This window comes from Hippoglossus hippoglossus, chromosome 1 (assembly GCF_009819705.1).
Source record: "Hippoglossus hippoglossus isolate fHipHip1 chromosome 1, fHipHip1.pri, whole genome shotgun sequence".
In the NCBI taxonomy this organism is placed as follows: Eukaryota; Metazoa; Chordata; class Actinopteri; order Pleuronectiformes; family Pleuronectidae; genus Hippoglossus; species Hippoglossus hippoglossus.
In genome coordinates, this window is record NC_047151.1 from 8,405,235 (window position 1) to 8,429,219 (window position 23,985).

General features: G+C 40.5%; 2 protein-coding genes across 4 annotated transcripts; both read right to left on the reverse strand.

Annotated features, from left to right (window-relative positions):
* Positions 1-650: 650 nt before the first annotated feature.
* as3mt (arsenite methyltransferase) lies at positions 651-5,808 on the reverse strand. Its single transcript, XM_034600443.1, has 11 exons — positions 5,698-5,808; positions 5,406-5,454; positions 4,942-5,069; positions 4,674-4,824; positions 4,095-4,231; positions 3,929-3,998; positions 3,732-3,813; positions 3,521-3,652; positions 2,247-2,386; positions 2,037-2,159; positions 651-1,000 (listed from the first exon to the last, which is right to left on the reverse strand). The coding sequence occupies exons 1-11, from the start codon at positions 5,712-5,714 to the stop codon at positions 893-895; spliced, it is 1,137 nt and encodes a 378-aa protein (XP_034456334.1). The 5' UTR covers positions 5,715-5,808; the 3' UTR covers positions 651-892.
* wbp1lb (WW domain binding protein 1-like b) lies at positions 4,932-23,698 on the reverse strand. Of its 3 annotated transcripts, XM_034600423.1 has the most exons (5): positions 23,257-23,698; positions 15,804-15,906; positions 12,473-12,634; positions 10,000-10,864; positions 4,932-4,941 (listed from the first exon to the last, which is right to left on the reverse strand). In XM_034600423.1, the coding sequence occupies exons 1-4, from the start codon at positions 23,341-23,343 to the stop codon at positions 10,020-10,022; spliced, it is 1,197 nt and encodes a 398-aa protein (XP_034456314.1). In that variant the 5' UTR covers positions 23,344-23,698; the 3' UTR covers positions 4,932-4,941; positions 10,000-10,019. The 3 variants fall into 3 exon arrangements, with proteins under 3 accessions (XP_034456314.1, XP_034456305.1, XP_034456322.1); XM_034600414.1 differs by lacking the exon at positions 4,932-4,941 and having other exon boundaries at positions 9,208-10,864; XM_034600431.1 differs by lacking the exons at positions 4,932-4,941; positions 23,257-23,698 and adding an exon at positions 17,775-17,844 and having other exon boundaries at positions 9,208-10,864.
* Positions 23,699-23,985: the final 287 nt, after the last annotated feature.

Below are 23,985 nucleotides of genomic sequence, written 5' to 3' on the forward strand. Positions count from 1 at the left end.
TACATTTTATGCATCGCATCACACGGTTAAAGGACACGCTGATGCACCTGTAGCTCACACTCCAAACTTTTTATAAAGAAGCGCTCCCCATGAAAATTAATTCAATAATAATGTTGTGTTCTCAGATTGTTTGATTTGAAAGAGTTTAAGTGACCGGGAGACAATCAATTATTTGATGTTTCACAAGAAATGCAAAATTATTTCAAAAGGTAGTTAAAATAAAAACCCAATTTGTTCTATAACACGTAAACTACTAAAAGTATTACCTATCCCCTTATTTGATCCCTCAGATTTATACATTTATTACTTATTTATTAATTTATTATTTATATAATACAGAAGGCCTGTTTAAAATCGAATATCCATTTACTATTTCTGAAATTGTTCTTGATGTAAAAACACACAATATGATGTCCACTGAACATAAATACATTCAGTTGATTGAAAATGTATATCATCCATTCATAGAAATTTACCCATATAACAATAATAGTAATAATAATAATAATAATAACAACAAAGTTGCAAAGCTCACACTAATGTGAATGTCAAATTATTCCGTTAAATTAAAAGTATTGTAACAGAAGTACTGTAGTGGCAAAAGTGGAACACTAACAGAGAAGAATAATGATGCAAGCAAAAGGCAAAAAATATTGTCACGGCCATAGTCGTTTTATTCACATCACATTATTCTTAGATTAAAACTTGAATTATACATTATCTGAATATGTTTATATGTAAGTAAGTAAGTAAGCATAAGATCAGTAGAATTAATTACAAAGTTAATTACACATATTTCACTATGTATTATGAAAAAGGAATTTAGTACAGTCACAGCTGTAATGCACACAGTGTGATGCTGGGCCTGCATTTTGCTGAGCTCTTCCCATCATCATTTGCAGCAGGTCGCAGACTTTGTGCTGCAGCACCCCCCTGTGGTTGAACCTGGTCCTTGTTTCTCCAGCTGAAGAACCAACTGGAAAGGATCCTCAACTTTTGCCTGTATCAATTGTTAAAAGAGTTAGAGATCATTATCAGTTTATGACCTGATTTCAGGTTTGTTTTTAACATTACATAAAAATTGAGTTTCATCCAAGACAAGAGTAAGGCTTGAAGAACATTCTCATATTTTCCAGTATCAAACAGGTTAATGTGACATTCTGCAAACGTGTTGGGTAAAAAGTTGTTGTTCACTGAGCTCTATAAATTAATTTATACTCCTGGTGTCTGTTATCAGACACTGATTGTTCATTTCACAGTAGTTGCGCCTCTAAGAACAAGACCAAAGACTTTTTATGGCTATTATCACCAACTAGTGTTGTTGAATGGAATAAAGTGTATAGGGTCTGATTTGGACTCAGAGGGGCAGTCCAAAGGTTAAACCAAGGCACAGGTTTTGATAAATAACTGAGATTATAAATGCATGTGTTTTTTCCACAAAACAGAATGAAAATCCCTTAATAGCAGAAAGCAAGTGTTACGAGTGATTAAAGGATTTGAGTAGTCATTAAAAAACATGTTGTTGTGTTTGAAGACGTGCTTTCGCATGCTTGTGTGTGTGTTTGCATGTGCACACACAATGGCCATGACGGCTGATAAGATGGCATTCCGTTAGCTGAGAGGAGAACACATTCCTTCCTGTTCAAGGTTCCCCAGCATGACTCCAGAGTCTGGTTATGACTCCAAGACAGCTGCTTGACCTTGTGCATGTGGATGTGTGTGTATGTACTGTATGTCTGAGTGGGTATGTGACTGTGTGTGTGTGTGTGTGTGTGTGTGTGTGTGTGTGTGTGTGTGTGTGTGCGTGTGTGTGTAAGAGCTTGCAGCATGCATCCTGTTGTGTGTGTGTGTGTGTGTGTGTGTGTGTGTGTGTGTGTGTGTGTGTGTGTGTGTGTGTGTGTGTGTGTGACTTTGTTCACTCTGGCCTCTCTGGGTGTGTCGCACATTTGAAACGGATAATAGACACATACTGACATCTAGCGCTCAGACCGATCGGACATTTTCACATTTTTTAAGAATGTAGTTGTGACGCTGACCGTAGGTTTGACTCCACATGACCCGCCAGGGCCTCCAGACGGCTGGATAGTGAAATCCCCTGCAAATCTGGAATGTGTCAGGATACTGGCCACCTCTCCGTCCACATCCACTACTCCATCGACCTGTGAAAGACGCCCACATTTGGTACCATTTGATGCATGTGCATGTGCAATAGACATAACTGCAGGTACACTGCTGGATCTACTCACCTTGAATGTGTACTGACTGTCAAACTGGAAGCTGTCCTCTACTCCAGTAATGCCACCGTTATATATGACCTGACTGGGCTTGGTGTTGCCTTTAGGGACCTTAAACAGTCGGTATGTGGCAGAGACAAACTTGAAGTTACCTGTATTATAAGAAGAGTAAAGAAATAAATAAATGAGGTACAACAATCTATAACGTCAATTAACCTTTAGACTGTGATTCAAGAGCATAGTTAGGATTTGGTCTGCTTTATATGTAAACCTGAATAAAACATGAAACAGAGCTGTGCTGGAGAAATTACATTTAACCCCACAAGTCTAATTCACTCAATAATTATGTGCAATTATCAAATTATGTAAATTATGTAAACATCAATCAATCTCTCAAAAAAGAAGGTTACAGTCAAAACTAAATATAGGACCAACACTAGTGGAAACACAAAATCAAGCCTTCTTAAAAAGCAACAGCATGGCCATTAAATTTACATAATTATGTTGTGTAATATACCTATTGTGTTATTATAGAAAACACTGTATGACAAACTGCAAATGCGAACTTGGACTCACATAAAAATCCCATAAACACAAACAATGTACTGGCATTTATGAAGTTTTCAATATTAGAAGTTTTACAAACTCAGTTCAATTGACATCTTGGATCATTTCCTATTAAATACAAAACAGTTCTGTAAGATAATTTCTTGTACACTAACGGCCGATCAGTCCACAGTCAACATTACCACAAGGTGTCTAAAAAAAAAAAATGCATTGCTTTGTTTGTCATTTAAGAATCAGCTGGGGTGAAGGAAATGGTAGCTGTGTTATAACTCAAAGTATTGTAAATACTAATAACCTAACTTGACCGGTCACCTTATCTTGAGGGCACTACGTACCCATGGTACACTCACGCAGCAGTCTCTACTTTACTAAGGCTAATTAGACTTCTTCCATGGACTGTGTGAACTCTGGCAAATTGCTAGCTCTGATACATCTGGGACAACATTGGCTCATGAAGTCCGGTGACCTCACATCATTCTGCACCCTCTTCAACCTAAGCAGAAGACTAATTACCAAGAATAAGTGGAAAGATTAAGTAATGCACACTTAAATGCTTCAGCTATATTCATATAATCTTACAATTTGTTGTAATATCGTAACTGCAAAACCAGTTTGAAAATGAATTCTCATTAGTGCAAATCCACCCACATCAGGGGTTAAAAAACAGGCAAATAAGGCAATACACAAAAAGAAATAAACACAAGAAAAAGGTTTCAAACCCAGGATGTCCTCTAGATCTTTGTTGTCGACGGTGATGACACTGGCTGTGACCAGCCGCGGGGGGCTGAAGCCAACTTCTTCAGCCAATCTAAGCAGGTCCTTCCACCAGAGCGCGCCGCCAAGGCATTCACCTGCCAAGACAAACCACACTCTGATACTCTGGCAGGTGTCTGTTGTCTTGTGTGGCAACAGAATATTTATGTGACATACCCCACAGCACTTTGTGATTCTTTATTTCCTCTGTCAGTCTGTCACTGCTGTAGATGTCACTGAAATACAGCTCACCACCGTCCTGATGACCAACAGAGGAACAGCGTATCCAGGTAGGATCAGAGTAAACAGATTTAATGGCGCTGTTTATTATGGCATTGTTGTCATATTTGTGAGCTTGGTCTAAAATAGCCTACCTTTAGGATGCTGTAGGCTTCAGCCAGGACTTGCCTCTTGTCTGGAGACAGATTCACCACACAGTTGGAACTATGTGACGGCAGGAAACCAACATCTCAACACAATTTCTTGAGTATCGCACGGCATTAAAACGTGAAACAAAGAGAAACTTGAACGATATCTTACATGATGATATCAAATGAGTTCTTCTCTAGACCCGCCTCTGTTAGGGCCTCGATGTAGCCCATGACAAAACTGACGTTGGGCTTCTTGTATCCAAACTCTTGCATGTGGTAGTCCACATACGTCCTGGCCACTTTGAGCTGGAAGAGAACACAGACTCTGAAGTGTTGCTGTTGGGGGACACACTCTTGCGGTTAAACTGTAAAATATTAAGCCATAATTGCATTTCTTTGTCATGTGGGTGTGATAACGACATCTTGCCAATTTTATTTAAATAATTGGAATGTTTTTTACTCCCTAATATTGGTATCGGCATTGGCCAGTAAAAATCCCTACAGTCAGGCTCTACTGTTTAGCCCATGTCTGGTTGCATTTAACGCTATTTGCCAAGTGTAAAGTAATATGACAAAGCAGAGTGATGAGCTGATTTTTGTCTTCTATAATCCAAATTGGAAAATTGTATAAGCCATTAATAGCCATCAATACAATCCATACATCATTTAACTATGCAGGGGCGTGCAATGCCTCAAGAGGCTACTACAGCCTATCAGTGAGCCACACTGTGATGCTGACGCACAGTACCTGGTCCTCAGTCATGTCAATGCCAGTGACATGGCCCTTCTCGCCCACCAGCTGGCTCAGCATGTAGCAGTCCCTCCCGCTGCCACTGCCCAGGTCCAGGACGATGCAGTCCTCCAGACACTCCGGCACCACCAGGCCACAGCCATAGTACCTGAAGAGGAGAGGGAAACACAGTGAACAGCCAGAGTCAGTTTGTTGCAGGGAGAAGACAAGAGTGGAGAGTGCAGCACTAACAACAACAACAACAACAACAACAACAACAACACACCTGGCAGTGACTTCAGGGTGCACTTTCTTCAGCGCCTGGCGGATGAAGGCAGGGATGGGCTTGGCTGGAGCCACACAGGCGTTGGTCTTCAGGTCAGAGCTTTGCTTCAGCTTGTTTCCATAATAATCCTGCTCAAGGCAACAAGTGTCCCCACATCACACACACACACACACACACACACACACACACACACACACACACACACACACACACACACACACACACACACACACACACACACACACACACACACACACACACACACACACACACAGGTCAGAGGTGACCCATTACAGACCACTACAGAGCTTTATTTAGACATCACTGAGGTACAAGCACCACTGAGCAACAACATTATCATTTTAATAAACATCAGCAGTGTTTGAGCATGCTAATCAAAGCTAATTAAGGCTAATTACAGCATTTAAGCTAGGTTGACCAGTGTGACATGTAAGATGTGTTACCTTCACGTCCACGTGAACGGCGCCTTCATGGAAGCCTTTTCTACAAGTACTGTAAATATAAGTATACATAATATACTTAATATACTTTAAATGCTCCATGTACAATACAGAGTTTACTTAACTTTCCTCTAACCTGCTAACACCAGTTCACAGTTGTAATATCGCATGTAAACATGTGTAACTCGCTTCTCACGCTAACGTGCTGTTAGAAGATTGAAATCGGACCCAGCTTAGAGATAATATGTGAGGATGACAAAGCCCAAAGTGAAGTTCTCAGGGTGATCTTTCTTACCTCTTGTCTTCAGCCATTGTCTCGAGTGTAAAGTCCACCGCAGCAGCGCAGTTATATTCAGTCTATACTGTGAACCCATGTTTACAGTTCACTTCCTGCTCAGCAGCGCGCCCTGTCTGTCACCGCCTGGAATCACAGTTGGCACAGCAGAGGTTCCCAGTTCCCTCTCAGCTGAGCAACCCTACAAGATGGAAGATATCCATGTGTGTCCCCTGGAATGAATTAACAGGGTCTCTTTAGATTTATTTATTAAAAGTATGTTCACCATGTCAACACAGAATACCCATCATCTAAATGGATGAACCTTGAGAACTTCTGCAGCTGTGGTAGGGCGGGTCGTCCGCTTACCAGATGGTTCGGTGGTTCAGATACTGAACCCCACGTTGCCCATGACTGCTGTGCTGGCAGTGTGAGTGATGTGTGGAGGAGGAAGTGCTGCACATGGATGAACTGTATGAATGGGTTTTTGGGTAAAGGGCAAAAAAGGTCATCAAGACGAGGAAAAGCTAAATTGAGTCCAAAGTTGAAATATACTAGGCAAGAGAACCTTATCAATAGTTATCGCAATCAATTTTTTATCAAATGCAATATACCAAAAGTTGTGTAAGCACAGTAAGTTATATAACACATGGATCTACATCATCTCTTCTGGAGTGCAGGGGGCGCTCCTGAAGACTTTTTATGACTCTGTGGTGGCATCTGCTGTCTTCTTTGGAGTAGTTTGCTGGGGCAGAAGCTTTTCTACTGCCGACAGGAGGAGACTGGACGGACAGATCAGGAGGGCCAGCTCGGTCCTGGGATACCCCCTTGACCCACTGGAGGTGGTGGGACAGAGGAGGATGATGGCGAAGCTGTCTTCTCTGATGGACAACCAGTCCCCCCCCGCAGGTCGTTCCTTCCTGCAGCTGTTAGACTGTACAACCAGCTCTGCTCCCAGTAAAACTACATGCACCGACTGTCACTTTAACACTTCTCAACTGTGCAATGTTCACTGTGCCATAATCATGTCTGTGCAATATAAACGGTTAATGTGCAATGAATTCACTGTACGTATTCTCTCACATAATATATTTCTTAACACTGTATATATGTTTATTTCCATTCATATTTTTCTATATATTTCTTTAATGTGTCTACTTATTACTGCTGATGTCTTTTTGCTGCTGTAATATTGCAAATTTCCCCATTGCTGGACTAATGAAGGACTTCTTATTCTTATTCTTATCAGATTTGTAAATAGTTGCTTTTTTAATTTGCCTACTCTGGCTTTTTAGTATTTTATGTGTGTTATGTTTTTAATTCATTCATTCAATGTCTTATAGTTGTCTGATTGGCTGCTTGTTCTATCTTATATTGTATCTCCCCTGTTTTAGCTATGTTATTTTTAAACGTGCTCTATATATAAATTGACTTGGACTTGACTAGACAAACCATAACCCAACTCTGTAATGTTTGAAATGTCTGATGAAAGAGCCACAAAGACACAACTGCCAGCTTGAATTTAAAAGAGTATGTTTATTAAACATACGTCCATCTTGGTACTTGTAATTAATGGCTTATGATCAGAACATTCAAATAATATGTGCAAAACCACCTTACACACTGGTAAAGAAAGAAAAAGTGTCTTTGGCGAGATGCCCCTGATCTTGTTATCAAAGACTCTAGTGTATTGTTAGTCACATGTACCCTTCACACATCTTTTCTCAACAGAAGAATAATATTAAAAACAATAATAATACCCACAATGACAAAAGAAAATCTGTCCATAACAATAAAGCTACTGATTCCATAAAAATGATGAAAGCAACTATTTTGGTTCACAAACATGTTACAGAATATTGTCCTCAATTTGCAAATATAAAGTGGTTTTGACATTTTTATACAGTTAGAATATTTTTTAAAGGATTCAGCCGATATGAAAAAATAGCTAATCTTTGTACTACATGTACCACAATTGCATTTTCTAGGTCACAAAAAGCGTATAAAGCACTTTAAAGTGTGTTCAAGCTTCGATGAGTAAAATTCAGTCATCTCACTATTATTACAGAAAGTTATGTTACAGTTTTTTGTGCTAGAGCTTTTGGGAGACACCTTGCGTTTGATTGTTTCATGGTATATTTAGTATAAATCTGAGAGACCTACACATTTGTGCTATGCAGACATCACAATATCGGAAAGTCTTGAAAACGACATTGCTACAGCACAACAGCATTTAGAATCACCAGATCCTGTTCATTTCAGAGAATGGGCAAACAAAAACAAGTTACTTTGTGAAAGATTCACACATCACGTCAACTTTCTCCTCTGTGGGCAATTCATGTTTCATGTGCACATTTGTCATCAATCAACATTTTGTGTATCGATGACAAACTATTATTTTTATTAATATGATTCTTTTTATGATTTTTCTAAATGATCTTTGCTTTATATCCACAATGAAGAATTACACATATTGCTTGTTAACCACATTGTGTTTCAAATTAATTTTGGCACTCATATGGTGATTTCTTATCTTATTTGGTCCTTGTTTTTATCATTTATTAATTTGTCTAAACTACATACATTTTTTATGTTCTCTTGCCTCAGAGGTTTTTCTTTCCCCACACACCTGACTGCAGCTATTGAAAGAAAATGTGTCTTTTACCATGTGTACCAATGCTTAATACTACACGTTTTGTGTACAATTTAAATGAAGAATTTCCTGTCCTATATTAAAAAAAAGACTTACAGAATCAATCACTCGTGGGTAAAATCCTTTAACTGGAAACTATAACATATGTTTAATCAATGGATACTACGAGTGGAGAATGGTAGAGATTGTGCTGATATGAAACATTAAGAGTGTAAATCTTTGTTTTTATACTGTGTAGCTGGTGAAGGTGGTAATCTATTGAAGTGACTGACACAAAAGTTTGAGGTCTGATGTTGCCCATCTCAGTTGTAATCTCTGAAGCTTAACATTCTTTTCTTGGTTTTAGTACCTGATTGCTGACAATTTCTCACTTTCAGTGAGGCTAATCGATCATCAACATTCTGCATGTTTTGGGGTAGGCACATACTACAAACATTCATTAAATCAAGTTTTTAAATGATTGTATACAAACAATTTACAGAAGTCAATTTCTTACAGATGTGGCCACAAAACCCTAAGAAACTAACTAAAATTTAAAGGTGCTATTTGTAATTTTTTTCTGCCCCGGTTTGTTGGTGATGGTCGCTAGCCAAGAGCTTTAGCAATTGTTGCATTTACAAGAAAAAAAAAGGCAGTACAATGCCCTCTGAGCAGCACTACTTTTTCAGGGCAGGCTGGATGCTACAGTGACTCCATAACAGAAGAAGATGAAGTGACAGAAATAGAGGCAAAACAAGAGTTAACATTTGCTCTGCGTTCCACTTTTCTCTGTGAGTAAAGGAATGAAGTCTGAACCTAAAATATTTCTTCAAGCCTGCTAAGTAGACAGCTGTTAATGCTAATGTTGGAGATGTAGCCAAAAGCTAAACTTTCATATCGGTCCTTTAAGACTTTTAGTTTATGAAAAAAATAGTTGTCTTGACTTTTTTTTTTTCATTTATATAGCTAAATACATTTTGTGCAAAATAGGAACTGCTCACATAAAGATCTGTTAATGCACTTACACTATCGCTAGCAGGGCAGATAAGGAACAACAAAATGGGAACAAGGCAAAGCGGTTTAAATCGCTGAAAAAGCACTTAAGCATGAGTCTAACAGGACGTCCCACACAGTCTTGTTCAGGTGTCCCTGTACAGTATCAGATTGCATAAAAAACACACTGTGGTACTTCCACATTCCACTCATTCAAAATGTTCCTGCTGGGTGTGTTTTTTTTCTTTTTATTATAACGGAAAGAGCGGCTTTGCAGAATTGTTACAAGCACCCATTGAGGAGGAGCTCAGTTCATCCTAGGCAGTGAACGTCCTGTTCTGACATCACAGCTTCGGCTATCCAGTCTTTAACTGTCAGTAGATTCCATTGTATGAGACGGACATCTGACAGACTGTGTGTGTTTGTGAGCAGTGTGAGAAGTCTCAATTGCCACAGGCTGTTAGAGGGCTTTTATGGCCCAACTAACCCAACATACACAGGTTAAGGCCACTGTTCCAGTCTGGAACCTTTGGATCTCACTCGCTTCAGTTGAGATTCCACTTCCTCCACACCCGTTTTATCTAAGATGCACACATTCATAAAAATACTCACTTAGAAAGCATTTAGACACAATACACTTAAATACAAAAGCACGTGCCTCCATATCCTGTCTTAAGTGCTCTCCTTCCCTCTATGACAACGCCGTGTCAGCTGTGTTTCAGCCCTGCGGCTCAGTGTTGGTGCTGTTGTGCGGCCCCTCCTGCTCGTTGATGGTGTGAAGGAGGAGGCACACAGGAGGGTGGAGCGAGCCGCTGCCAATCTGCTGAGTCGCCTGAGGAGATCCTGAAGGTCCACGAGCGGCCTGCCTCTCCAGCCCACCCAGCACCTGCTCCTCCTCCACAATGAAGGAGGCCCGATGACCGCAGCTGTCACAGAAGTCGCCCGCATCCTCCCCCTCCTCCTCCTCCTCATCGTTGTCGCCATGTCCCTCGCGCCCAAGAAGGCTCTCCAGCTCCCTCAACTCTTTGCCTTCCTGGCCCGTCCCTCCTACTCCACTGCAACTGCCGCTCCCACGTGTGCTGCACACACACACCTCAATCCCAGAGTCCCCTGTGAATCGCCTCCTCCTTCCATTGGGGAGCCGATCTTTGTCCTCAGCGCAACCCTCTGACAGGTCCTTCAGCAGGGGGTCCTTGCAAGACTCTTCCCCATCTCCGCTTCTTTTCTCCTGGCTGGTGAGTGCCTCCCTACTGAGCCCATCTGAGAGGAGTATCACGCCTGAATCTTGTGGAGTCTGCATGGGCTTGCTGTCAGGCTTTGGCCTTAAGTCTGAAGTGGGAGGTTGTGCTTCCTCTGTGCTGGGTCTGCAACACAGACTTTCAGAGACCTGGGGCAGTGGAGTAGGCTGGATGGCTGGACAGTGTCTCTCCTGCGGCTCAGAGGCCAGGGGACTAGAAGCCACTGAGGATGGGCCTGTGTGTAAGGCACTGTAGGGAGGGGGAGGAGTCGGTGGTCTATTGACCACCTCCTCATAGTCAGGCAGGAGGTAGTTTGGCAGAAACCCTAAAGAGAGGATGGAAAAAACTGTGTTAAGTAGGAAAAACATAACAATAAACATAAACAGACTAAAATATCAGGTGAGCAAGAATTATATGAGTCACTCTTCCTTGGAAAAACACCACTGTCTGACTTGTGCAAATTTCAATGTGACCTTACTGAAGTTTCGATACCACTTTTTAAGCATTCCCAAAGCAATAGGAGGAAAGTGTGACAAAACAAGTTAATTTCTGGGTCAATTCTGTGCCGAGGGCTGTTTCAGCTCCAAGCGAGATGGTGTTGCAACACTGGCAAGGTACCAAGAGAGAAATGCTTGCCGCTTCCTGAAAACTGGGGCATGCAAACAGGGAAGGTTCTGACGCTGTGTGAAACCAGGGATGGATCTCAGTGCAAACATTACATGTGAGTCAGGAGCCACTGACTTTGCTCGTCACTAGTGTCATATTCCTCAGTTCGATATCACTGAAAAAATATTGACGAGAGTTTACACTGAAACAATGAAACAGAAGTCCAATCATTTTATATACACATTATCAGCAGACATGTACTGGACTGAAATGAAAATTTGTATCAGAATAGTGTGTTCACAGTGGTGATTCGTTTGTTTACAGTAAAGCAATCAGCCGACTCAGCCTAGCTGAAATATTGGCCTCAGAGGTGTAGTGTTGTATGACCTCCCTTGTACTGGGAGGCTTATTGTTTTTTCTGTATTTACTTATAAAGGGTACTTAAAATCCACTCATATAGACCACAGATAAATATTGTATTGATTGTACTGTATTCATCAATATATAGTTAAACTTATTCTGACCAGAAGACTTGATCACTGAATGAAGTGAGAAAACTTGGATTGGTACTGGAAGATTTAGGATAAACACGTAAAGTTCATGCATCAAATGTTGTGAATTTTCATTTTCGGTGATCTACCCCTTTAAGACAGCAAAGAGATGGCTCTTTACACATCACCAGAGAGAGAAAACATCAGCATTCTTCTGGAGTCGAGTTTCACTCTCCTCGATGTTTTGATCAGCACCATCTCCCAATTGAGATATTTGGATCTAAATACTCAAATTTGTTCACCGACTAGCTTCTAAGTTTTTCTCTGCTATTGACTGGTCTGATCACAAACTGTGGGTTTTTCTAAACCTTTTGCTTGCCATGGTTGGAAATAAAGCAGGGGAGATCTGTTGGACTGAACCTACAGTTTTTGCTGGTGACATTTAAACCTAGTAACCTGCCACGGCAAAATCTTTGCCTCCATGTCATACAGTAAGTAAAATATAAAGAAAATAAAATCAAAACAAGGGTTTGAACCAGAATTTTGAAATTGAAGGCAGTTAAAATAAAACAATGAGCTGAAAGACAATAAAATACCCTTCAAGCTGAGAGAAGCTGCAGAATGCTCTGTGGGTTTGTCATCATAAGCAACCTATTTCACATTAAACATAAGTTTCATACATTGTTTGAAACTGCAGCTTTAAATACTCAAATCTGAGTAGTTGCTGACAGCAATCATAAGGAGACTTCACATATATATGTATAAGTGGCAAAAAAAATAAAAATATGATCAAATTCAAGTTATCAAGTCTATCATGTGCCAGTGGTATCTCTTACTGAAGTAGAAGGGCACAGAGGGGTAGTTGTGTGCTTCACGGTAAGCGATGAGGTTGATCTCGTGCTGCCGCTGTTGCTGCTGCAGCCGGTGTTTGGTGCGGCGATGGTGGCACACGCAGCAGCAGCTCAAAATGAAGATGATCGCCCACACCAACCAAAACCCTACGGTGAGAAGAACAAACACAGACATGTTGTATTTAAAGTGGAACTAAGTGGATTTTTGATTGTGTTATCCATTGATATTTTTAACTCACATGGTGATGAAAACGTTAACACAGGAAAAACTGTGCTCGATAATACGCATGTTTCACTGTAGCGTGTGGTGATGTAACATAAAGTCCCTGCTGTTAGCACAAACATACCACTGCCGATCCAATCCAGCCAACATCTGGTTCTCACATTGTGAAACGTTCCCTTTATATTGTCTGTACTGCACTATGGATTTGAAGAAAGAATTTAATGCTATTCCCTATTATTATGTGTATGATTTAGTGGGATCTATTGTAAAAATTGAATAATATTCACTTTTATATTTTAAGTAGTGTATAAGCAATTGCACCAAATAACTGTTTTGTAAGCTTGAGCCGTTTTCAGACATGAACTCTGCAAAATGTCCTGAAAATTGGTTCCGGCTTGACAAGATGTATAAATTCCACTGTATACCACGTTTAAACTCAATGTGTTTTTGTTCAAAGTTCAGCGACACTGGCGTCGCCCCGTCGTTTTCTTTCCAAGCTGACATCTTTGTCTTCTACGTGTAGCTCCTCTTTTTCATCCTGAGTTATTTGTACTATTTTTTTTCCTTTCTCTGTTTTGTGTCCATCGTGTATTTTAAACGTCATCCAGGCTCCCACTCGCTCGCTGTGAACTTTCTAGACATTTTCCTGGTATTCTCTCACATGTGATCGCTGATGTTCCGGACATTTTGCTAGGGGGCTGGCAGGAAAAGTTCCAGAAAATGTCGGGAGCAACTGATTCGGAATTTGTGTTGTCACATATGGAAAATTTCAGGAAAATGTCCAGACTACAGTTCATGTCAGGCCACAGGGAGTTCTCCTGCACACTTGAAAGAGGAGGGTTGAGGCGAGATGTATTTACTTTGTTCAATATGAAAATTCACTGTAGTTGCCACTAAATCCTACACACTGAGCCATTCATTTTTTTTCAGTTAAGCCATTATTGAAGGGTCCAAGTCTATTCTTATCTCTACAACTGACAGACTTTCCCAATTCTTTCTTTATGGAGCAACTTCATAATTGACAGCACAAATGCATCACATGCTGACCTCTGGTTTAATAACTCTGGGATTTGCTTTTATCTCTTAATGATGACTTCATGATTCATGATTATTTCTGTCCAAGCCAGCAGGGAAATAAATATCAAAAAATAAAAATTTGAATTTTATATTATATATTAAGAGAAAATGTGTAACAATAATGCTGATAATAATAACAACATATGCCAGCACAATGTGTTTCTTAAAGATCATTGTGTGTTTTTTTATTGTGGCATGAAGTTTAAAATTTCTTCTAAATAATTATTTGTGAACCTGTACTGTCTAGAGTCAAGTCTAAACAGAAGCAGGGAACCAAAACTGAGTGAAGCTTAAAAAACCAGTGAGTTTGTGTTTTCTGTGTTTCTGAAATACACACGTCATTACATCAACACAACGTCACTTCAAGGACAACGCAGCAAGGCGGCCTGTGTCTCTGAGAAATAAGAATGTAAACTACAAAATTTGAATCTCAGTACTGAATATCATGATCAACCAATTCCACAAGGTTCAACAAACGTTATACTATCACACAGTACATACATATGACATGGTTTCTCTTTGGCTTTTCTAAACTGCAACATCTTGTTCTTTGCTGCACAACATTAACACAGACACAATGTAGCTGAAATATTTGGCTGGAAGATCAGAATACCCGATGTATTAATTCAGCTCTGGTACTAATCCTGTATGGTTTAGACTATTTTCTCTGCAGTGTGTTAATGGTTACTGTAAATAGAACACCTCAAACCATTGTTGGGTAATGTGCAGGAGAAGTTGTGGCAGGACCGGACAGTATTACAATTGTCATAATTATAATACATTATAAATACATTTAGGTTGATAATGATTTGTTCAAAACAGCAACTCTCGTGGAAATCAGTTTGAGCCCCCCCCCAACAGCTTTCCAAATTATCTTTACAATTATTTCTAATACCTATTTCAAAACAGAACGTAGCCGCGATGAACAGCTGTTTTGCTATATAGGGGGGGGGGGATCTACATCTGGGTCAACTTACTGGCTGATGTAATCATTCTTCATAACAACAGTCTTTTACATGTTGTTATTGCTTCTCTTACCATATGGAGACCTGCGCTTTCGTCCAGCTGACCCCTGTCTTTTCCTCACCCAATTATTGGAGAGTGATATATTGAAAACAATACAAAATAATTTCTTGTTGATACAGTGTTAGACTTAGTCAACATTTCCCACTCTCTACAGTAATGGTTGTCTATCTCATTCAGCTGTGCGGAGCAGTGGCCACATGAATACCACCAGTTTCTTTTAGATATATTGTCTTTCAGAATGGTCCTGTTGCCTATTTGCCCTCTTGATTTAGCTCCTTGTCTATTTACTCCGTTTTGGATAAATACCCTTCACCACCAGTGAGATGACTTGCCCTTATAAAATGTGCATTTAGCTTTTTGCTCATGGGTGCCAATCAATTTCCTCAGTCAGCCTCACAGAGTGAGTGTGTGGCATATGGTGTATGCAGGGTCCAAGGTTAGGTCCACCTGAAAGTTGACCCTGATTTAGAGCCCTATAAGTTAGTATAGTGGCCATTCCAGGTGGCTTCAATCCCTTTACTTCTGGTCAGCGTCGGAGACAAGAGATTGAAAAGATTCATGTTTATTTGAAATGATACGAGGCTCATGCTGACTGCCCTGATACACACTGCTTTGCATGAGACCTTTTGTCCTAAGATCACTGCAACAGAGATGGTGATTGTAAAGTAAGCATAGCTCATAGTAGCAAAATAGCCACATTTATAGGAAAGGTTGAACGATATAAGAATTGTGCTTTAACATTGTGGTTGAGTGGCTGTTGCATTATCTGCTCTCAGTTCCTTTTTTAATCTTTATAAAAAGATGCAATTCTGTATTTCATCCCTCTGTCTGTTCCTCCTGAATCAACGGTGAACTACTAACATTATATCATTGTAGTTTAACATGAAAAAGACTCACTATGTCAAATTATGTGTATTAGAACCTATCAAGGAATGTTGAGCGTGAAGACATAAAGAAAAAAGTAAAATGTAAAAAGAATGAGACACTTACACCAGAGCTCATAGTAGTAGCTGCAGCACTGAGACTCTCCGCAGCAGTGTCCCGACTCACAGATGTAGCTCTGGTTATTAACGCCTTCACAGTGCAGCAGACTCTACAAGATGGACAGAAGAAAAACTGTCACTTTAAAAGGAATAAATGACCTGCAATTAAACAGAAATGGGATAAAAACAGAGCCATAAAACATGCCAATAGCTAGAATCCATGTTGTTTCTTACAACCCATAAGACTCAGCTGTGAGCCTCACTGTGTGGAAGATACTGGGATAGTTCTTAGCTGCAGAACATGTTCGCATTGCAAGTGCAAAATATCTCCAAACTGATAACTAAAAAGAGAATAAAAGAATATAATTGATTATGGATTTGGACCTGTTGTCAAAGAAATACCATTTATGGTAAACATTGTAGTCTCTCATGAATGTTGTTAATATTGTTATTTTGTTGATGTGCTCTGTTACCCAACACACCTATTGAACCTCCAACCATCCTGGGAGAGGGATCCCCTCAGATGCAGCTCTCTCTCGCTCTCTCTGTGCTTTAAAAGGGTTTTATTGTGGTTTTTCCTCAGTCTCGTCGAGGGTTAAGGGCAGAGGATGCCGCACCTTGTTAAGACCAAGACCTTGTTAACGCAAATTGTGGTTCGTAAACATGGGCTAAACAAATAAAAGTTGATAGATTTGAGTGATACCTGATCCAGCTGTTTGAGTCAGTATCGCACTGATTTCTGATCCGGGCATCCCTACTATTTTGTTAAAACTCTGAATTAACCATAAAATATCTATAATAACAGGATATTTTCACAGAAGACATTTTGACTTGACATAGCAGAAAGCAAAGGTGCTTTTGCTGCCAATTATGTCAAAATGGTACTGTTCTAATAACATGAACAGAATGAAACTAAAGAACCTAAATGGAATGCAGCCACTGTTCATTTGATCATTTCTACCAGTATTTTTCCTACTGTGACATTTCAAATGCCTTTTATGCAAGAAGCCTTTACTTTGTTATGGAGCTAGTTCATCATTTATGTTGTTCTTCAGTCCTCTGAAACAAGCCCCAGTCCCATGTTCCAGTTCCATTTTGTAGAATTTCAAAACAGATAACACTAACACACGTTATTCCCAAATAAAGTCAGTATGCATACTTTTCTTCTTGAGTGTGCTGCTGATGTACACAACTGTTGCATAACGGAAACGGAAATATTACTCCAAGCTAAACAAACCGAAAATAATTTGAAAAACAGGATAAAAAGGAGTAACTCTCTTTTCTGAGGTGAAGTGTTGATTTCTTACACACAAACTACAAAATAAAGGGTATCCTATGAAGATTAGTATATATTACATCACATGTACAGTTAATATGTAGTATAGAAGTAGGACACTGTATTTATTTTATTTATTTTTACACTCTGCCCCTGGCCTTCAATTTAGAATAATAACACTGCAGATATCTAGTCGCAAACATTTATACTTAGCAATGAATCTGGAGTAAACAAGTCCCGGCCACTAGGCCCTGTAAGCTACTAGAATTGCATCAACGTTCATTGCCCATATCAAGTGCAAATGTTTGAATCGCAGCCAGCATAGAACTACTCAGCATGTTCCCAAAGATCCGACACACAGTCAGAAGAAGTTCGGCACAACAGTCCACTTTCATCGAAATTCAATAAGGCATTTGTCTCTGGTCCAACTGGCTGCATGTTTTAACTGTCCAAGACCAAACTATAGCAGCTCTGCCTGGTCAAACGTTACCACTCCTACACACTAATGTCATACCAGTAAAAAGAAGCACACAGGCTAGAAGATAATAACATCAGACACATCAGCATAGAGACAAGTGTGTAACGAAAATCCTCTCCTGAGAAATGTCTGTGGTTTTCCCTGCAATATCATTTACATGTTTTCCTCTAGATTCTCTTCATGATCCTTCTATGTATTTTATTAATATTATGTATATAGATTACCAGTGCAGGTCCCAGATTACGAGGCATGATGATCCAGGTCCTCTCCACCTCTCAGCTCATTGTACCATAGAAGAAAAAAGTCAAACAGCTCTCAAACATTCTCACTCTCTCTCTCCCTCTCTCTCCGTCCGTCCACCTTATACCCATCCACACCCACACACAAACACACCCCCTCACCCCACTCCCACCCAGGCCAAAACAGTGGACGACGAGGATTGCTCTACGGAAATTTCCAACTAGCAGTGGAGAGCGGGCTCCTAACAGGGCCTGGGCCGCGTGATAATAAGGCGTAAGCAGTGGTGAGAAGGTTTTTTGCAAAGTGTTTGGCAGTGAGGGAAACGTGGAGAAAATCTGTGAGAAAGTCAAACACAGAGCCTTAACATAGGAAAGATTACTGACAAGGGACACACAGGGTCAGCACAAACCAAAGTGCTTAAATGAAATGTGGCCGCAACCTCTCTACTCCTGACAGATGAATCATTTCTCATCAGCTTTTTCAGCTTTGTCAACAAGACTTTTTTCAAAACCCCAGACTGACACAGAGGGATTTAATTTTCCATGTAATAAACATGTAATGTTCTGTTCCTCCACTTTGCTTCTGATAGCTTTTCTGATAACTGTTTTCATTGGCTCGCTAACTATTCTGCACCATATGCTCTCCACTGGGTTGGCATGGCCCCTTTTGCAATTTGATAGAGATAACCATCTAGTTTGTTTGGTTATTCAGTCTGTGCTGCGTAAGAGAGAATTGAAAGAGGTCTGGATTTGACACAAAAAATCTTTAACACAAATGGGACTCAAAAACAACCTGTGCTACTGGATAAGTGACATTCAATTAATCAAATATCTGAACCTGAAAAAACTCTGGGTCATCTGAAACAATTTCTATCGGTTTGTTTTGACCTCTCCTGACAGACCATGACCAAGATAAGAATCTGGACGAGCCAGATTCCTCTGTCTCCCCCCCAATCAGAACAACCTCAATGTTCACCACACAGAAAGTTGTTTACGAGAAAGAACAGGAGCAAAAGCAACACGCAGAATACAAAATTGGCGCATGTGCACTTAATCTAAACAAACCATCCACCCTTCTCATGCTGCACTGCCACATTAAAGGCGGGTTTGGTAACTGTCCCAGATATTATTGTTGCGTTAGAAAATAATCAGCCTCAATAATGAGAAGCTGTTGAAACGTGCAGACAGTGAGAACAGCTCAATAATCCCTTGGTGACTATCGAATACTGCTGCTGGAGATAAGTGGCTACAGTTCTTAGTCTTGACCACACCGCGAGAGCTGATCCACTTATCAGCAGTCCGTAGGAGCAGGCGAGTTAGCTGATGCACACAGAGAACCCGCTGACCCCTTCTTTATTATCCTGTCCTGCGACAAAGAAAGGTGCTCTTTCATAGACATCAAGGTTGTTTGGGACGTAAAAAAAACTGCTGGTATATTTGTCACAATCACTAATACTTTACATTCCCACAAAGCAACAGCTGAGAAGGAGAGTTGAACAAGGTTGTGTGAGGTGATAAACGTTATCTCATGGTTAGAAAATGCAGTTTGTTTGCCAGCGGCTAAAGCTTCACTTTAAGGTACAAGACGAAGACCAACTCCAGCTGTAACTATTGAATAACTATGATCTTATCGCTAACGTTACCAGTGAGGCTGAAACAAGAGGCTTCAGGCAGGGTCAAGCAGAACATTGGATGCATGAACTTTGCATGTCCTACAATCCCCAGTGAACACAGTGGAGCATTCAGCAGCTTAAAGGGATAGTTTACAGAAAATTCACTCATAATCCACTCACCACTATGCCGATGGAGGGGTGGGTGAAGTGTTTGAGTCCACAAAACACTTCTGGAGTCTCAGGGGTGAACTTTGTTGAAGCAGAATCCAATACAATTGAAGTCAATGGTGACCTAGACTTCAGACGTAATAAAACAGAAAAAACACAACATGCCTCCATACTGCTCGTGTGGTGTCATCCAAGTGTCCTCAACCCCGACATTCACATTCGACTCGAAACAAGGTAATTTACACCAAGTTTTAAGCCTAAAAGTCCACTGGAAGTGGCTAAGCCAGCGGACATAGCCAGACGATGGTGTGTCCGAGGGTCTGTGAATGCACCTCGTAGGACGATATCAGAGGACATTTAGGCTAAAAACACGATGTAAATGACGTGGTTTAGAGTTGAATATGAATGTCGGGGCTTGCGGACACTTGGGTGACACCACAGGAGCAGTATGGAGGCATGTTATGTTTTTTCTGTTGTTTTATAACATCTGAAGCCTAGGTCACCATTGAATTCAATCGTATTGGATTCTGCTGCAATGCTGTTTACCCTTGAAATTCCAGAAGTGTTTTGTGATCTCAGGCACTTCACCCACCCCTTCATCGGCACAGTGGCGAATAGATTGAGTAAATTTTCATTTTTCTGTGAACTATCCCTTTAAGAGTTGGATATTTCCCTCAGGATTATGGTGGAGAAACATAAGTTAAAGAGTGTAAATATTGATCATATATTCATGAGATGAACAGAAACCTTCATCTTAATTAATGATAATGTTTTTTGCTCATATCATCTTAAAAGCTGGTGATATGTTTTTGCTGCATTCACAACATGCTTGTTCAGGTGTTCAGTCCCTTAATGCATCATAGTGAGAGTTCATATCAGCTGCTAAGTACAAAAAAGTTAAAATGCAGTTATTCAATATCACCTCCATCAACATAACTATACAACACCTTAGCCTGAATGTGACCTTTCTCAAATATTTAACTGTATGATGCAGTGTTCATCCTGTAAACTGCTTAGGATAATACTATTCATAATGTCTGACAGAGACAAGTTATCACTGGTTACCATAATGCTGACTGTGTTATGTGGAGATTTATGGGGATTAATGTAAATGTTATATATTACACAGGCCCATGTGATATTACTTTTGTCTCAGCCACACATGAATCATTAGAGGACTCACTTCTGTCCTGTCATAAATGTACTACATGAGCTCTTCCTAAAATAAAAGTGTTGTTTTGTAACTCAATGGCTTATGCACATCCACTGATAACAAATAGAACATGATACTGCACGTGATAACAATATAAACTGGATTTCGTTTTTTGCTTCTTTAATGGTAGTTGAACTTTAAACCTCAGCACTTACATGAACCTTCAGAGATATTTTAGCACATTATCTGCTGATAAAACAAAGACAAATCTTTGTTTCTTGAATGGAGGAACTGGTCAGGTTGTGATATGGGCATACGTATATGCTTTCTCAGGACAAACAGGGTAACATACAGCTTATATTTATAGTAATGGGAAGACAACACCCTGCAAAGCAATAGTTGATATGCTGTGGACATACAAATTTGCATTTGCATTGTTGTGGTCAAAAGGAACACAATAGTGCAGGGGACGACAATGATTTAAATGTAGATTATTAATATAATCTTTTGAACTTTGTAATTGTTGATAGATTCTGCTTAGTCAAGCTCATAGAGAAGAGTTTTTTTCTGATGCATCCAGGAGTCTTTGAAGTGTCTGTTGTTACTGCATCTCTTAACACGTGCCACTCTGACTGGACATAAACATAGACCTACATGTACTGGTCTTCCACATGCAGTTGTAAACTTGTCTTACTTTGTAGTTTACAGCTCTGTGGTTACATAGTCATCATTTTCTTATCACACTAGTGTAGTTACTAAATAGATACTTTATCTGTTTGCGACTCTGAAAAAGAAAATTGTTGGACCAATTTAAAATACTTCAATTGTTAACAGACAAACAAATAAAGTTTGGTCAACTAAAAGTTATATTGATAAAATTGCTAACTTTCATTTGAAAAAAAATTATAGTTACTATATTATAATAATTTGTGTGTTACCAATTGAAGTACGTTTTTAAGTTGGTACTACATTTTCTCTTTTCCAGTACAGCACATCAATAATAAATTATATGACTGAATTTTAATGTACCAGGATTGTCCTTTACATTTTCTACGCTTACCAGTCAAACAATGAAGGAAAATTCCTGACAGTGAATGTCACACGCTGATAAGAAACCGTACCGGATGCTGACTGGTGACATTAATCCACCCAGTCAAATGACGTATGAGTGATCATATGAAACAAAACAAACAATACCAAGGAGGTTATGATTTTCACCCCTGTCCGTTTGTTTGTTGGTTAGTTTGTATGTTTGTTTGTTAGTGAGATCACACCAAATAAAAACTGTACAGATTCCCACTTGTTGAAAACTTGCTAACAAGATGAGATATGGGTCAAGGAGGAATCCATTACATTTTGGAGCTGGTCTGGATCCTGGTGGCCGATGCAGGTTGGGTTATTTTTCCACTTTCTTTAACATTTTGGGATAGGACATTTTTCTAATTCTTTGTTGATTTCTCAAAGAATAATTCAACGATCTCGATAATGAAAAAAAATTGACCCTATTAAGGGGACTGATACTTACGAATGTGGAATTTGGTGTAGATTCAAAAATCTGGATCGAGTGAATATAAATGGGGTTTCATAAGGGGACTGCTGGGCCTTGGCAGAGGTATGAACTTTACTGAGAGCCATTCTAGTTAATATGGGAACCACTGCCTGTCTCCACAAGGGAAAAATCAGATTGAGAGTTGAAAGATATATAGGTTATTAAAAATATTTTTTCATAAATATCCCTTGATAAATTTGGCAAAAGAAAATGCTGATTTCTTATATTAATTTGGAATTTAAAGTTTTATTCTGACCACATGTGCATCAATATAAATGATATTGAAGTCACGTATAGAACAGTGTCATTATCTGTGGAGTTGAACATCTGTGTTTTGTTTGGACTTTTTGGGGACTTTTCCTGAAAAGTGTAAAAAGTTTTCTGTTGTGCGTGGAAAGATGTCTCAACTCACAGTAAGAATTCTCACATCCATACACAGTCCTTTCTGTAAAGGCTAGAACTGCTAGTTGCCCGGGGATTCTGAGGAGATCCCTGTCAACACAGCAACAATAACATCTAATAACTTGACTGAGGAAAAACAAGAGGAACTCTTTTCTGTTGTGCTAGCAAAGGTAATTACAAGGCTCAGCTCACTATAACTGGGGTGAAGTCTACTTGTCTGGCAGCCTTCATACCTGAAGAACTGCTTCTGTTGTTTATGCAACTCTCTACTGTGTAAAATGTCAGAGCTCCACCGTAAACACAGCAGAGCCAGGCCCTGACTCACTGTGCCTGCTCTTCAGCTAGCTGCATTAGCCATAGCAGCTTAGCAGGCGTGCTAACAGCTTCCCTGACAGCCCGGTGCGAGTTGGGGCTCATGTTTCACGACAGCACGGACAACGTGCTGTGCTAGGGGCCGTGTGTGCCGCGGAAGAACCGGGTACATTTCTAGCGGGGTGGTTTGCTAACTTAGCCCGCTGAAGCAGGGAGCGGCTAGGCTAGCAGCCCTGCGAGGGAGCGTTGTTTTGAAGAGCTCAGCCTTACCCGGTCCACCGCAGACTCGGTGGGGGTGACAGAGCCCACAGCGTGCAGGAACAGTCCCATTTTCAGAGCCCCGCACAGGCCTCTCATTCCTCCGACAAGTGGCTACAGCGGCGGTGGCGACACGAACATGTAACCGCTGTCGTACACAAACTGCGTCCGAGTAAATCCCCCCGCTAGTTGTCGGTGCCCGTCGCGCTGAGAGGCCGCTGCATGCGCCGCCTCCTCTGCGTACGAGACATTTCAGCGGGGCGCACGGTGCTGGCGCAACTGGTTGCTGTCGGTGCCACTGGCTCGTACAGCTGTTACACAAGCCGCTCCCCCCCTCCGGCAACACGGCCGCCCTGACTCCGTCTGTACGCAGGGTGTGGCGTGGTCACCTCAACCCGACCCATGTGCGCAACGTGACGGGCGTGCTGTTGCGTGGACTTACACTGGTTTTGCGGACTGGGCAGCTATTGGGGGGAGACTGTCCAATCAGGGGTCGGTGCGTCTTTAAGTGCGCGGCCCTGTTGACTTCCTGGTCCCCTCTTCTTTAAAGTTTAAAACGCTGCCACATCCATCCTCGTGATCGGATGTTTAAATTCAAACTGAACTATCTCTTGAATTCAGACTGGAGTTTGTAAAGACGAGTCCTCAATGAGCAGATGTAAAACAAAGAAAAGGAAGGCCCAGGGAGATCTACTGTTCCCTTTCAGTATGTTTTATTATCACCAATCTGAATAAAAATAC